Source organism: Eumetopias jubatus, unplaced genomic scaffold, assembly GCF_037043125.1.
Source record: "Eumetopias jubatus isolate StellerSeaLion01/CBP00866 unplaced genomic scaffold, mEumJub1_p1.0 scaffold_1, whole genome shotgun sequence".
NCBI classification, from domain to species: domain Eukaryota; kingdom Metazoa; phylum Chordata; class Mammalia; order Carnivora; family Otariidae; genus Eumetopias; species Eumetopias jubatus.
In genome coordinates, this window is record NW_028274807.1 from 128,584,816 (window position 1) to 128,600,507 (window position 15,692).

The 15,692-nt window shown below is 38.4% G+C and overlaps 1 protein-coding gene across 1 annotated transcript in view; it reads right to left on the reverse strand.

Moving 5' to 3' along the window:
• Positions 1–15,692, reverse strand: part of NEK11 (NIMA related kinase 11) — a 243,807-nt gene that overhangs the window by 152,817 nt on the left and 75,298 nt on the right. Inside the window, 2 exon segments of the mRNA XM_028099169.2 lie at positions 4,390–4,516; positions 5,483–5,547. Coding sequence (XP_027954970.2) covers positions 4,390–4,516; positions 5,483–5,547 — 192 coding nt within the window.

A 15,692-nucleotide genomic window follows, 5' to 3' on the forward strand; every position in this document is an offset into this window, starting at 1 on the left:
AATTCTGGAGTTGAGAAGTACAATAACTGAAATAAAAAATTCACCAAAGGGGCTCAACAGTAGACTTTAACTAGCAGAAGAATCAATGAACTTGAAGATAGATTGACAGACATTATGCAATCTAAAGAACAGAGAGAAAAATGAAGAAAAATTAACAATGCCTTAGAGAAATGTGGGAGACCATGAAGCACAACCACATGCACATAATGGGAGTACCAGAAAGCAAGGAGAGAGAGAAAAGAGAAAAAAATACTCAAAGAAATAATGGTTGAAAATTTTTCAAGTTTGGTGAACCACATTAATCTACATGTCCAAGAAGCTCAACCAACTCCAAGTAGGATAAATGTAAATCCACACCCAGACACATTGTGCCCTAAAAATGCTTTAAAGACAAAAACAAAGAGAAAATCTTCAAAGAAAACATTAAACAATGTTTATTAAACATTGGTTGAAAAATTATTGTGTCCAAGTATAAAATACTATGCAAACATTTAAATGATAGTTAGATATATTTTGTTAAGGCAGTACAATATTTCCTTTTGCAAGTAAACAAAGGCAGGTTGTAAAATATATATAGTATGCTTTTTTTTGTAGTAACAAATAAATACATTTATATAGGTATATAAAGCACTTAGCACATTAACTGTCAATCACAGAGTAAGCATTCCATAGACAGTAGCAATTCTGGTTCTGTTGCTGCAGTTGTATTGTGACCTTTGTAAAACTGACCAGGCTAGATATTATCTTCAGATTTTGTATCAGTCATTTTATGCTAGTCATTGAGAAAAGGTATTAATACCCAAATCTACTGCACTTGAATGAAATGTTTTCCTACTTCAGCTTCTGTTGAGTGAAAATAATGACAATGACACCAGTTCTCACTGCCTAGGAAGGCATGCCCTGCCCAACAGCTTAGTTCTAAATCCACATAAGAATTTTTCAGATCATGGGAGGGAAGAGAAATGGGCTCTCTTGCTCCAGAGCATCCTTCACCAAGATGGGGCTGTTGGCTACCAGCAACTTACAGGCCCCACATTAGCTACAAAAACTGCTGCCAAGTTAGTCTGTATTTCTCCCTTTCCTAAATCCCACCCTGCTCCCTTTCCCTGTCCAATTTGGGAACGCTCTCCTGTGAGGATACTTTCTTAGTTCTTGTAGGTCAGGCAGGTACTGGTTCCTCTCTTGTTTTCTTCTACCTATAGCTAAGCCTTGTCTGATGTTTCTGCCCAACATCACTAAAGTCTGACTCCAGGGTTGAGTGTGAACTAGACTCTTACAGTGTCCCTTACGTAGCCAACCCTTGGACCAGATCTCAGGTTTTTGCAAAATCCTGAGACCTTCACAGTATACTCTGACACCCCTACTCTTCCTACCACCATTCCCTCCACTTAAATCACCTAAGGAATATAGGGCCACAAGATCAAGAACCATCTGGTTGACTTCTCACAACAAGACAGATAACACCAACAATGAAATATTGTTTATTTTCTGTTTAATTATAGCACCATTATTCCAATAGTATTGTCCTTTGTTTCTCCTACCAAAATAATAAATTCTAACCATTCATAATTTAAATCAATTTAAAGAGATGGCCTAGGAAACCAACTCATATATTATATTTTTCCTGTGTGGGAAAAAGTGTTCAGCAATTGCTTATATAAATTGGCAGTATTCAAAGTATTGTCCTCAATGAACCTAATTATCCTAACTTTCTGAGTAAGTGTTTATAAACTTCTAGAACCTAAACTACTTTTAAGAGAGACTTATCTGCATTTGACTGCTATAAATAAATGAATCCCAAAAGGTTTAACAGATTGCAGAGAGAGGAAAGGTTACAATGGGCAAACATTAACAGATGAAATAGAATTAGTATTATACCAATTCTTCATTAAGCATTATAAATATAATATGTACAGCTATTAGTGCTAAAACAAAACACCTGTCAATTATTCACAAGTGTTTCCAATTGTAAGAAAATATTCCACAGTAAACAGATGCTACATACTGAGATTCAGAAAAAAATTCTCAACCCCATTCAATCTAATTTTTCTAAGAGTGTCTCCCAAAGATAACTCATCACACTTATGTATCTGCCGCTATAATTAATAGTTCTCTGTTATTCTTTCCACTTTAGGTTCAGCAATAGAAATTTCATTAACAGATAAGCTCATTTTGATTTGGATACAACCAAGGTAATTACTAAATTCATAATAAGGTGATTATTTGGGGTCAGGATGATGATAAATCCTTAGCTTGTACTTGCTGAATAGTTAATAATCTCTGCAAGGAGAGCTGACCTAATGCTTACACAAAATATATTAAAATTCGCCTGTATTTTTATATTTGGGAGGTTTTCGATTTTTTAAGTTTTGTCTGAGTCAGGTATTATTTTTATAAACCTAAAACATTATAGCAATACTATTACTATTATTCTATAACCCTATAATTCTGATATTCCTGATAATTTCTATATTCTTTATGAAAGTCCTATAATTCCCATATTAGGAATATTCCTATAAATCTTTATGAAATACTAGGAGTAGTTTTTTAAAAAAATAACTACGATAGACACAACTGAGACAAAAAGACTTTATGCTTTACTCCTCTGTCTGTGGGTACTGTTGCCCAGGTTTCTGGGGAGACACATCTGATTTGGCAAGCAGATGTAGATAACTGTCCCAAAGAGCCAGCTTTCTTGCTACATGTAATGCCAAAGGCTTAATGATAGTCTTCATAAATTAATTTAGTCTTAATTCAAATGACATGATGTAAACAGCTTTCTGGCATAGCATGTAATTTTAATCATGAAGAAATTATATATTTGAATCTATTTTTATTTTTTTGAAGATTTTTATTTATTTGAGACAGAGAGCAATGGGAGTGGGGGAAGGGGCAGAGGGAGAGGGATAAGCAGACTCCCCACTGAGCAGGGAGCCTGATGCGGGGCTCAATCCCAGGACCCCGGGATCACGACCCAAGCCGAAGGCAGATGCTTAACTGACTGAGCCACCCAGGCACCCCTGAATCTTTTTTAAATGCCCATAATAAAAAAATTAAGTATAAAAAGAGATGTAAATAGGTAACTCAAATCCAATCCGAAGCCCAAGACTGATCTCAAACTGAAGAAAGCACTCTAAAAAGAGCAAGAAGACTTCCTCAGTGGCAGGAATCCTATTATTTTTTAAATTTTATACCGTAAGGGCTATTACATAGTCACTGGCAAATAGTAGATGCTCAATAAAGCAAAATGTAAAGAAACTCATTTCCCTGAACATACCTTTGTGGTTTTTGTCTATTATTTTGGTTTTGGTTTTGGGGGAGGGTATTAGGGGAAGGTTATGATTAGAGAAAATACGATAGGTAAATTGGAAAAGACCATCAGGGTAGAAACAATGAAAAAAGAAAAAAAAAAAAGAAACACTGAAGACCTAGAAATGAATAATCCCAAGAGTGAAGTGAAGGGACAGAATGGATGGTTATCTGCCATAGCCAGACCTAATGTTGACAGTGTTCTCTTCCACTTGGGAGGCACCAGAACAAGAACATGGGTAATGACCCTTATGAAAATCCAAAGGGATATCCCCTGTTGTGCTCACTTTTCCCTAACCACGGAAAAGGTAACTTTCTACTTTACCGTCTTTAGAAGAATGAAGTAGACATAATCTTTCACATTGCTCATCTTTGAAAGCTAGCTAGATTGTCCTTTCAACCCTTAACAAGCTGAAAATGATATGATTCCTCTTTAAAGGAAAAGAGATTTTCCCTAAATAGGATCTATTGCTAACAATAGAATACAATTTTCCACATGGCTTCTGCACTGAGATTTAAACTGGTTCCATGACAAGGAATGAGAAATTCCTTTGGTACAAAAGCTCAGATAAATGGAGAAATCTCAGATGCACCTATCATTGAAAACCCAGAAATTTTTTTATTTAAGTTTATTCTTAAAAGCTAGTATCTTCAGTAAAAATTCTTATAAGTGTCAAGAAGAAAAAAATAAATAAAGCCGTCATTCCCCACAGAGGTGGAAGCTGATCTTAAATAAAATAAAGCACAGTGTTTAGGATTACAAATACTTTATTTAATAGGCTAGCAGAAACCTATTAACATGTTTATGATACATTAAGAACTTTTCTTTGTGGTTCAAGAAGAAAAAAATCCAAACCAACCAATTATCTATAAATAAAGTGAATTTCTGAAATCAATATAATGGAAATAATCAAGTTCCAAATCCAAAAAACCCTCCTTTACTCTGGTCAAAGAATGACTCATACTTCAAAAGGATAAAGTGAGCGGATGTAGCAAGTAAATGAGCCTAAAAACGAAACACATTGTTCTCTCAATGCAGCAGATGTATACATCATCTGGACTAGCCCACTGCCCACTCACCAGATGTCTGACTTTGTGTTGTAGCCTTGGTGTTTCAAAGCCTCCGGACTCATGTAATGGGGAGTTCCAGTTAAAGTGGTGGCTAGATCACAGGATCCCATTAGGAGTCGAGAAACTCCAAAATCCCCTTGAAATAATAATTAATTTTTATGAATACTTTAAAGCAATGAAAATCAGCTTGGAAATTAACAACTGTCTAATTTGACAATTTTAATATGCAATGACTCATACCATTTAAAGGGAAAGAAAAGAAAAATGGTATCTTTTAAATTACATAATGCTAGTGAATAGCTTTAAAAACATAGGCCTTATAGGAGAAGGAAGACTGAGCCAGGAAAGTGAATTATGTAAGCTTTTTATTTCTGGAATTACAGAGAACCAGCAACTTGAAACAAAAAGCTATTTCAGGTCTGCCTAACAACAAGCAAAATGATTCTGGAGAGCTGAATATAATGATTTGTGATTTCATCCAAGGGGGGAGAGTTTGTTCTTCATTTACAATAAAGAAAAGATTTCAAATAAAAGACCTGAGACTCTTCAAGAACATGACTATAAAAATTTGAATCCATTAAATTCTCTTTACTCATCTAACTAGTCGCATGCTTTTAGGCTTTCCCTCTCTAAGAACATCTTACAGGAAGAACAACAATCCAGTAACTGTTACGAGTGGAGGTACAGTTCTGAAGAAGAACTAAAAATTAACAAATCCATGATACCAATATTTTAATTATCTGTGATAACTGCTAATTGCTTGTGATAAAATAAACAGGAAATCTGTACTAATTAACCAAGTCAGTAAAACAACTCTAACTACTTGCAAAGTGCCTGGCATAGAGTAGGAACTCAAAAATTATTAGTTCAATCTATGAAGTATGTAGCAAATGTCTTACACTTCAATTTATATCAGATACTCAGAAACAAAATAATTGGGTTTTGTTGGCCCCACTCAAGTAAAAACAAAAGTTTGAGAAGTTAAAATAAACCAGTGATTACTCTAACACTTCTAGGTACTATATATTTCCATATGATATATTGATAACATCTAGAATATATTCTCCCATGTTTCTAGAATACATATTTTTAAAAATCTTACCAATTTTAAGCAGATTGTTTTTTAGAAATATATTCTTTGATTTCAAGTCTCGATGAAGTATCCTCCTACAAAAAGGCAAAAAAGGACATAAAATTTCATGCAAAATATAAAAGTTTTGATAATACAAATAATATATATGGGTATAGCTACAAATCCATAGCATTTTCTAGTTCTCCTGAGGAAACAGGAGTTTTAAAGTCAGCAGAACATGTAGTTGGGAAAAGAGTGATGTGGTTTACACTATTTCAATAGGCCAAATTTTATTGTGTTTCTGTAGCATGATCTACATAGTACTGTATTTACTAACCATACACTCAGTTGATAGACGAGTTATCATAAAGCTTTGTAATCTATTGTATATAATCTATTACATATTATGTTACATATATGTTAAATGTACTTATGTAATATATATTTTTATAGAACATATATAGTTATATGTTCTATAAATGTTATATATATATATAAAACCTATTATATATATTAAATCCAAATATTCAGGTTTATGTATTTGTAGAAATAATAATGTTGATGATATTTAATAATAGATAACATGTATAAGCCAGTAATATAAATTATGTCGGTTAAGACTTTTGTTTCTGGAATTACAGAGAACTAGACAACTTGAAAACATTTACCTAAAAAAATCCAAAAAATGTGGAATAAAGTCTATAAATATCTTCACATATGCACAGCTGAGCTTACAAGAAAATGAAGCAAATCCCTGAGGGTTTATACAAACAGAAAACTGAAAAGCAGAGTGGGCAGCAGGTACTGATTTCTCAGTTGCCCTAGGGGTTTGGGCTGAGCTCAGTAAGCAATGCTATGGCTTTAATGGCCTCATAGAAGCAAGAGCCAAGACCTTGAGCCCATGTAATGTGAAGAATTGGAATATATAGATACAAATGTCAGAATCCCATATGTGGTTTGTACCTTAACTGAATGACCTAAGAAACATCCACTCACAAGTAAACAAAATGACAAGAAAGTTGATCTGTACAGGTCTGAACTTCTGAGCAGAGAAAAAAATATCTCTCTTCTTATTCCATAATCATATCTTTCTGCTCACTCACATTTGGGATTCAAATATGCAATATCTGTATGGCTTCAGAAATCCCAAGCCAAGAAATTAACATAAAAATTGGTTCTCAGCTGCTTATACACTCTTGGGGCATCTGGCAGAAGCAAATGCAAACTAAGAGTCGGCAGATAACATACAGTGAAATTACACCCCTGAGATTTTCAGATAATCTAAAAGGATTCAAACTATAAGTATATTTTAAGAGATTAAAATCATAAAGAAAGGAATGGAAAAACATAAGATAGAAAAAGGATACTATCCAAAAAAAAAAGATGATGCTGATTTGAAAACCAACCAAATAGAATTTTAAGGGAAAAATGTGATTGAAATTAAAAATGCAAGAATAAAACCTCAGCTTCCAACTACAATGGAGTAAGCCTATTTCACATTAAATCTCCCACTTTCCACAGCTGTGCAGAGAACACTGAAACATTTGAACAACGTAAAATCTGAGTAAAATTTAAAAAAAAAGAAAGAAAGAAAGAAGAGTAGATCTTTGAAGATATCAGAGATCAGCTAAGGCAAACAAAGGCAGTCAGCACTTGAAGAGCCAGACCCTGGAAAGAAATGGAATGCTCTAGATGAGCCAAACATTCTGCATGGTGTGTTCCTCTCAGGGCAGTTGACATAAGCAGAATGCCCTGGCCTAGAGCTTGCAGCACTTTTCCTGGGCTCACAAGACAAAAATTACAGTTCAGGGCTACAAAGGCAGCCAGGACTTGGGAAAATTTTCCAGTAAAAAAGGGAACAAAAGAGAAGTGAGTCTAACATTCTGTGTGGCTTTTACCCTTGAGGCATTTACTGAATCCTAAGTTGTTCAGGGGAAGACATTAAGGAGAAGGTGACTGCTAAGAGGTTAAAAACTAAGCAGAATTTTCAGGAGATTCACAAAGATAAAGAAGGGTTTTGGAAACCCTCAAGGACTACTTCTTAGATATAAAGGCAAACGGGAACTAGACCAGCCTTCACAAAGTCTGAAACCAGCCTTAAACCAACTCAGTCCCCCATTAGTTCAAGATGATCTGCCCTTACTGTAAGTACCACCCAGAAAAAAATTAGATCCTCTCCAGAATAAGATAGTATCACCCAATGTCTCTCCACTATTTCATATATATTGTCCACCATTCACTCAAAAACCAGAAAAAGAAAGCAGGGAAAGGAGAAAAAGGTGTGTAACAAAATACAATGGTAGAAACATTCCATACATTGTTAATCACAATGGACTAAAATCATGAATTAAAACACAAAGAAACAGGACTAAGCTTTTTTTAAAAGCACTATTATAAAGAACACACTTTTTTTTTAAAGATTTTATTTATTTATTTTACAGAGAGAGACACAGTGAGAGAAGGAACACAAGCAGGGGGAGTGGGAGAGGGAGAAGCAGGCTTCCCGCCAAGCAGGGAGCCCGTCGCAGGGCTCGATCCCAGGACCCTGGGACCATGACCTGAGCCAAAGGTAGACGCTTAACAACTGAGCCACCCAGGCACCCCAAGAACACACTTTTTAAAAAAAATGTAAGGACATAGGTTGAAAGCAAGAGGGTTGAAGAGATATTCTAGGCAAAAGAAAGCTGGTAAAAAGCAGTATTCGGTAAATTAAGGATAAAGGGTATCGCTACAGGGGCACCTGCGTGGCGCAGTTGGTTAAGTGACTGACTCTTGGTTTCGGCTCAGGTCATGATCTCAGGGTTGTTGAGATCAAGCCAGGCTGGGGCTCCGCACTGGGCATGGAGCCTGCTTAAGATTCTTTCTCTCCCTCTCCCTCTGCCCATGCCCGTGGCCAACAGCCCCCCTACCACAAGCAGGGGTACTGTCTTTCTCTCTCTCTCTCCCCCACCTCAAAAAAAAAAAAAAAAAAAGAGTATCACTACATAATAAAAAAATCCAATAATTTATTGAGAAAAATTTTATTTATTTATTATTTTAGAGAGAGAAAGAGAGCAAGGGGGAGGGGAAGAGGGAGAGAGAGAATCTTAAGCAGGTCCACCCTCAGCACAGAGCCTGACGCGGGGCTCAATCTCATGACCCTGAGATCATGTCTTGAGCAAAATCAAGAGCTGGATGATTAAGCAACTGAGCCATCCAGGTGCCCCTATTGGGAAAATTTTTAAATTCTGTACTTGTCTGCAACTTATGACACAAGCTTAGATACATTATGAAAAATTAATAAAAATTTAAGGGGAAATTGACAAATCCACAATCATAGTGGGAAGTTTAACATATTTCCCTCAGTATGTATGGTGATTAACATAACATAATAAAAAAATTCAAAAACACACATATTTCCCTCAGTAATTAATAGATTCAGTAGGCAAAAAAATTAATGATATAGATTTTAGTAAAATAATTATAGATTTGAAAAACACAACTGGCTTGAGCTAATACACATAAACTGAATATTTCATCAAAAAACTTAAAAATGCATGTTGTTTCAGGCACACATGGAATATTTTCAAAAACTGACAATGAACTAATCAATAAAGCAAGCATCAACAGATTACAAAGAATCAGCATCATACAGTTCACACACAGCACACATACGGTTCAATGAAGTTACATTAGAACCCCATCAGGTGCTTAGAACAGTGCCGCAGTGACTGGTGAAGACAAAGTCTCTGAGTTTATGAAGTTTTCTGGTAAGGCAAACAGGCAGAAAACAACTAAATGAATACATATATAATATGATGTCTGCTAACTTAATGCTATTAAAACAATAAAGCAGAGCAAGAAGCTAGAGACTAACCAGAGTAGGGAGATGCCAGTTTATAGTTGAGATCAGATGGTCAGGAAGGCCTTGGAGAAAGTGACATTGGAACAGAGATGTGAATGAAGCTATGGGATGAGCCATGGTTGTGGTGGTTGTTACTGTTACTGCTCATACTTCTATTGTTATTGCTACCACCAATATAGCAAAAGGGAAGTTGTGTGAGGCTATCAAGCAGAAATGAATGATGAACTATAGGGAGTGGCTTAAACCCCATCATCCTTTCCCCCTCACTCTTGTACTCCCCACTCCCTGCTCAAGACCCTCCGTGACCCCTACTATTGACTGAATCAAGGACGGCTTCACATCTGGAGTCTTCCATTTCCAGCCTCCTCTTCCACCTATTTATTCATACAAAAAAAAAAAAATCTAATGAAGGAATAAACATTTAGTTATATATTTGAAGTACCTTTTAAAAGGGGAAAAAACTCAAGAATAACCACAAGCCAAGAAAATATGGGCTAAGAAATGGTCACATCTCTGTTGAAGCCAAAAGGCACTTGCTTTATCTTAAATGCAGCACACATGTTTCTTCCTTTATGTCACTGCTCATTTTAAAACGCCTTCCTCTTTCATCTCTGCCTCTCAGAATCCTGTCTGTCCTTCAGGATTGTATTGGATACAAACCTCATGTACCTCCTTGGAGTCCCCTGACTACCCCCTTCCTTCCAAAGGCACTGGTACTGGAGGCCAATCGGTCACTTGCCTGGGGATGCCAGGCCCTCAGGCTCCTGCCCCATCTGGACTAGGATGAAACACCACACTGCAGGACATGGAATCAAGCATTCCAATTGGCAATGTAAGGAACAAGATGATACAGCCTAAAAGTGCAAGGCAGTTAACTCCTTTGGAGTAGACCAGTAGGAGACAAGAGGAGAAAGAAGCCAGGCAATCATTTTCTCTTTTTCTCCCTAAGGCATGCTACCCCTGTGTTTATAAGCCATACAAAAATCCCTGCCAGGCAACCTGCTATTGTCTTTCTCAGCTCTTGGTGAATTGATGGCCAGTACAGTAACACACACTTCTCTGCTTCACATCCTCACCTCATTTCAATTTGTCCTCATTCTCACCACCCTGGGTCTATACCACCCAGGACAGGTAACAGCATCCCAATCCTTGCCCTGGGTTATTTCCTAGAGGCCCAAGCTTAGAAAAGTATCCCCCTGTATCACTTTTTTTTTTTTTTTTAAGATTTTATTTATTTATTTGACAGAGAGAGACACAGTGAGAGAAGGAACACAAGCAGGGGGAGTGGGAGAGGGAGAAGCAGGCTTCCCACTGAGCAGGGAGCCCGATGCGGGGCTCAATCCCAGGACCCTGGGATCATGACCTGAGCCGAAGGCAGACGCTTAACAACTAAGCCACCCAGGCGCCGCCATCCTGTATCACTTTCTTAACCACTATTCCTACTACTATCAGCAAGTTAGACAAGTTACTCTCCCACTTCTGTTCTTCTTTTCACACCATATTCTACAATTGACCGATCACTCTTGCTAAATTCTAAGCTCTACAAGGTCTGTATCTTACCTGACTATATTATCCCCTGTACACTATAAACATTTAATTAAACCGGTAGGTTAAACTCGATTGAATCCTTGGGTTTACAGGTGCCTCAACTTTTCAAACTATTTTTGATTAACATTTTTCCAAAATGGACTATATAACTCCCTGACATCACAAAGGATAGTTTTTAACAATTCATGATTATAATACGCATCAAGTACTATGGTGTATCTAGTCATCAGGCCTATACAGGAGACCCCAATTTGAGAGCAGTATTCCTGAGACTTAGGCTGGGAGTAGGCATGTGGCTTTACAATATTAAAATCTGCTCTTTACAAAATTAAATCTTGCCCTAACTTAAAAACCTTCCATGGGTCTTCACTGCTTCCAGAATAGAATGTAAAATCCTGTATGTGGCCTGTAAGAGACTAGAAGATCTGGCCATATCAATGCCTCCAGAAGCCTTAGCAAAAACTCAGGCCAGGTCTGTATCATCTTTTACTCTTCCACACTGTTCTCTACTCATGGTAGAGGCTCGATAAATGTATGTTAAGTTTAGAAACACTATTCTGGGAACAAAAATGAGTACCATCTTGTGGGGCTCATTTATTAATCCTAAAAAACAATGAGTACCAACTACATGCTATGTGCTATATAACATAATGTGAAAAATATAAAGATTAATAACACAAGGCCATGTATCCCATAATGCCCAATCAGGTTGGAGAGATAAAGGAAAAGTACATAAATAACTATAAAAGATGGCAGAGGGGAACCCAGCTCTCATCACTTTATTAAAAATTATTTATGGGTTAGCCTGGTGATGGGTTTTAAAGAGGGCACGTTCTGCATGGAGTACAGGGTGTTATACGCAAACAATGCATCATGGAACACTACATCAAAAACTAATGATGTAATGTATGGTGATTAACATAATAATTTAAAAAATTATTTATAATTATAAATAGTTACCAATATAGACATTCACATTCAGAAAGAAACCTCTCCCAACAAATGATTGCTCTTATGTACATGCCCATGAAATTGTACTGTTATCAGTTAACACTAGAAATATCAATTATAATTGGTTTTTTACTATTACAATTAGTGATAATGTAGGTGTAGCAATGTTACCTTGGTACAGTGGTCAGACCTCAGTCATCCAGAGCAAAGCTGTAAATCATGACTGAGGAGCAGGGCCAAAGAAAGGCCACTCAGAAAGTCCATCTACTTTACTTCATGGAGACAAACAGCCACACACTCAAACAGGGAATGCAATTAGAATTGTACATAAAAAGAAGGATTGAGAATGATGGCAGGAGTTCTCTCTAATTCAAATAATCTTTATTCTCCTAAAGGCTTTGGAGAATTACAGAGGAATAAGCAATGCTTTCAAGAATGGAGAGGAAAGGGAAGAATAAAAGTGGACAACACAGGTCTGGGCCACTTCTTCTCAGGGCAAAAAACCCCCAGTGCTATCACCTAAAGTGCTATGCTGCTATACTTATGTCTACTCTGGAGATGGGAAAATCAAGGCCTAGAGAGGCTAAATAATTTGCCCACGTATGAATTTGCCCAATAACTTGCCTATGGGTACGAACAGGTCTATTTGACTCCACAAAGTATCATAGTTCTGTTTTACTCATGGTAAATGTTCAATAAATGTATGTTGATTTTAAAAGCACTATCCTTGGCACAAAGAGGAATACCTCTAGTGGGGCTCATTCATTAATTTTTTAAAAAATAGAAACTTTCTTTGAATAAATATTCTCTCCTGCCTTCTTATATTCCTACAACATCTAGAGCTGGGCTCTGTGTAAGTATGATGTTGACTACTTAAAGATTAAAGGCAAAACAACTATATTTAACAAATAGAAGGTTAAATAAACTTTGGCCTCTTCTATGCCCACTCTTGGGGTTCCCTTGGTATCTCAGGAACTATTAAGCACCTACACAATGATCATTCTCTTGCTCTTCTCCCTTGATATCAGAACCCCATGAGTCCTGGGGAGGCTGGGGCCTCCTCAGTCCTGGTAGATAAGCGCATTGAGGAGGGAAGGGAGTGAATGTGGAGGATACTATGGGAAATAAATTGAGGTAATCTCTTTTCCCTTTGGGTGACTGGCTTAGGTATATGGTATGACCAAATTCTAGCCAATGTTAAAGTGTAATTTTCAAAAAGGTAAAATCATGAATATCATGAAAATATAAAATGAACATGTCAAGGATTTTGTTCCACTCATTAATCAATGAGGAAACTAGTAATATGTTAAAACGAAGGCAGAGTCTTTGACAAGCTAAATTATTTACAAGAGGATAGCTGGGTTAGGTACAAAACTGATTAGTGGCCAACAGGGCCATAAACCAGATTCCCAGAGTTGTCTGTTCCAGTGAACAAAAAATATTTGCATCTCTTCTAGACAAAAATATTCAAGTTAACCTCTACCTCTACAGAGTTATAAAATAACCTAGATGATAGGAAACTAAGTCCAGCTTTGTGCTCAAAGAATACTCAGTAATCTCTTTTGCCCTTTCTAAGTTTTGGAAATTTTTTCTAACAATGAAATGTAAGTCTGCTGGAAGCTTGTAGGAAATAGTTCCATACTCTTATAAAAGATGAAAAAAGAGGGTGACATATGGCCCTTTTACCTTGTTTGGCTTTTGGTTACTGTTGTGTGGGGGTAGGTGATATGTGGTGGTGCTTCAGCCATAGGGGCAACTATAAGAGGACAAGCCCAATTACAAAACCCAACCATGCTGAAAATGGAGTAAAGAGATGGAAAGAACTTGAAGTATTGCTGAGCCACCAGTGTCAACCACCCTCTTTGGACACTTCTTGTTAGGTGAGTTAATGAATTTTCTTTATGATTTCAGCTGCTTCTGTTACTTGCACTTAAAAGCATCTTAAGTTGATTCACTTGGTCCCTGCAGCTCTTGATATGAGATCTGAGGAGCGGGTACTGGTTCTCTTCCAGCCCCGAGTACCAGGGGGTCCGAGAATCTAAGAGTTTAGAATTTGGAAGAGTGAGCTTGGTAGGTAACCAGGAGACTGGGTACTATAAACTTAGAATAAGTAATACATTCAAGAGAAACTTACCCAAGTGACACCCAGACAAGGAGAAGATGAGTTTTGATAACAATGCATTGATAGCCCTCAGATATATAAATATATAAGTATGTAAATCAGCACTAAGTATTTTAAGAAAAATGCAAACAATGTGTTAGAAAACAGTTATGAGAAGTAATTGGCTGGTACCATTCCAATGAAATAATAAATTCTATATAATAGACCAGATATCACACTATTTGGCAAATTCGGTTAAAGTATAATTTACTGGCTTTCTGGTTACAGTAAGCAAAAATAATTCCAGCAAGAAAGTCTTGTCATATATTTAGTTACTATCGTTTCCTTTGAAGCATATAAAAATCAAATCCAAGAAATAACAAGGTTACTAGTAATATAGGCAACTTATATAAAACCCTTCTTCTAAAAAACTCAGAGTAGTCCTTCATCTATTACTTCATGTGTCCCATACCATGTGTAGGTCCCTCTCATTTCTAAGTTTCCTGATGCCCAAGAGAGATAAGTGACTGGCTAAGATTAGAGGACAGTTGTGCTCAAATACGTGGCAGAGCTCCTGCCTTTGTCTCCTCCGTCAGGCCATTTTCTGCATCCTTCAGTCCTCAGGACCACAGGAGAGTGAAGAGAAGTCCGTGAAGGTAGATGGAACAGGTGTTTCTCAGGCCCTCAACCCAAAGTAGGACTGTGGAAAAGATACGCACAATTTAACCTTTCATCTTCCCTTAAGCACTTATCTCCACAGTTTCTAAAATCTCAGCTCCCTCTCCACATGTCTGTCCAACATCTGGCAGGGTCTCAGGGTGGATTGCAAACTCTTCTTGCCAAAGGTACTGGCACAAAGAGTACTCCCTGTTGCTGGTCTCTGCCATGTGGCATCCATCCTAGCCCCTGAAGCACCTCCCTGGTAGGCCCTCAAGACCATGACCACCCCTCTGTGTCTTAAGTGAGGGGCGGAGTCAGGCCCCCTTCAAACGTAGCTATTGCCAACACAGCAGGAGCTGCCTACACCTGGCACTGGGGGCGGGGGAGGGGGGTCTCCTTGAAAAAAAGTGACCTCAGGACATCCTTAAAAAGTAGGAACTGGGGGATGCACTTTGTTCAGGATGCCACCTCCCCGCTCATTGTGGGGCCGGAGCCGGCGGCTGCCCTAGTACGAGCGCCCGGCCGGAACACGCGTCGGACGCCGACCCCCGTGCGAGGGGCGGATCCGGCCGGTGCCCCCGGAGAAACTTTCTTATCGCGAGGAGAGCGCGCCCGGCCTGGCGCTGCGCGGGGGATGCGCGACTCTGCGCGGCGGCGGCGGCGCGGACCGGGACCCGGAGCCGGAGCGGTGGGCGCGCGGAGAGAGACACAGCGAGAGAGGAAACTCAGGCAGAGGGAGTGGGAGAGGGAGAAGCAGGCTTCCCGCTGAGCAGGGAGCCCGATGCGGGGCTCGATCCAGGACTCTGGGATCATGACCTGAGCCGAAGACAGACGCTTAACGACTGAGCCACCCAGGCGCCCCTGAAGTAGTGTTTTAACAGGAGGACGGTCCAAGTCTGCTTTGTTCAATGAGAGGACCTCGGCACCTAGCACAGACCCTGTCACACAGTGGGCTTTCGAGAAAGAGGTGTGAAGTGAACTAGTGGATTGCAAGAAGGGGAGTTGGGCCAGCAGATCTGCTGTCCCATTCCTGACATGGAGGGCCTGAGCGAGGGCAGCCCTGCAGAAAGAAACGGGAGAGTGGGTGGATTTTTCACAAAGGAAAACCCAACAGGACTTCAGGAGTTGGCCATGGA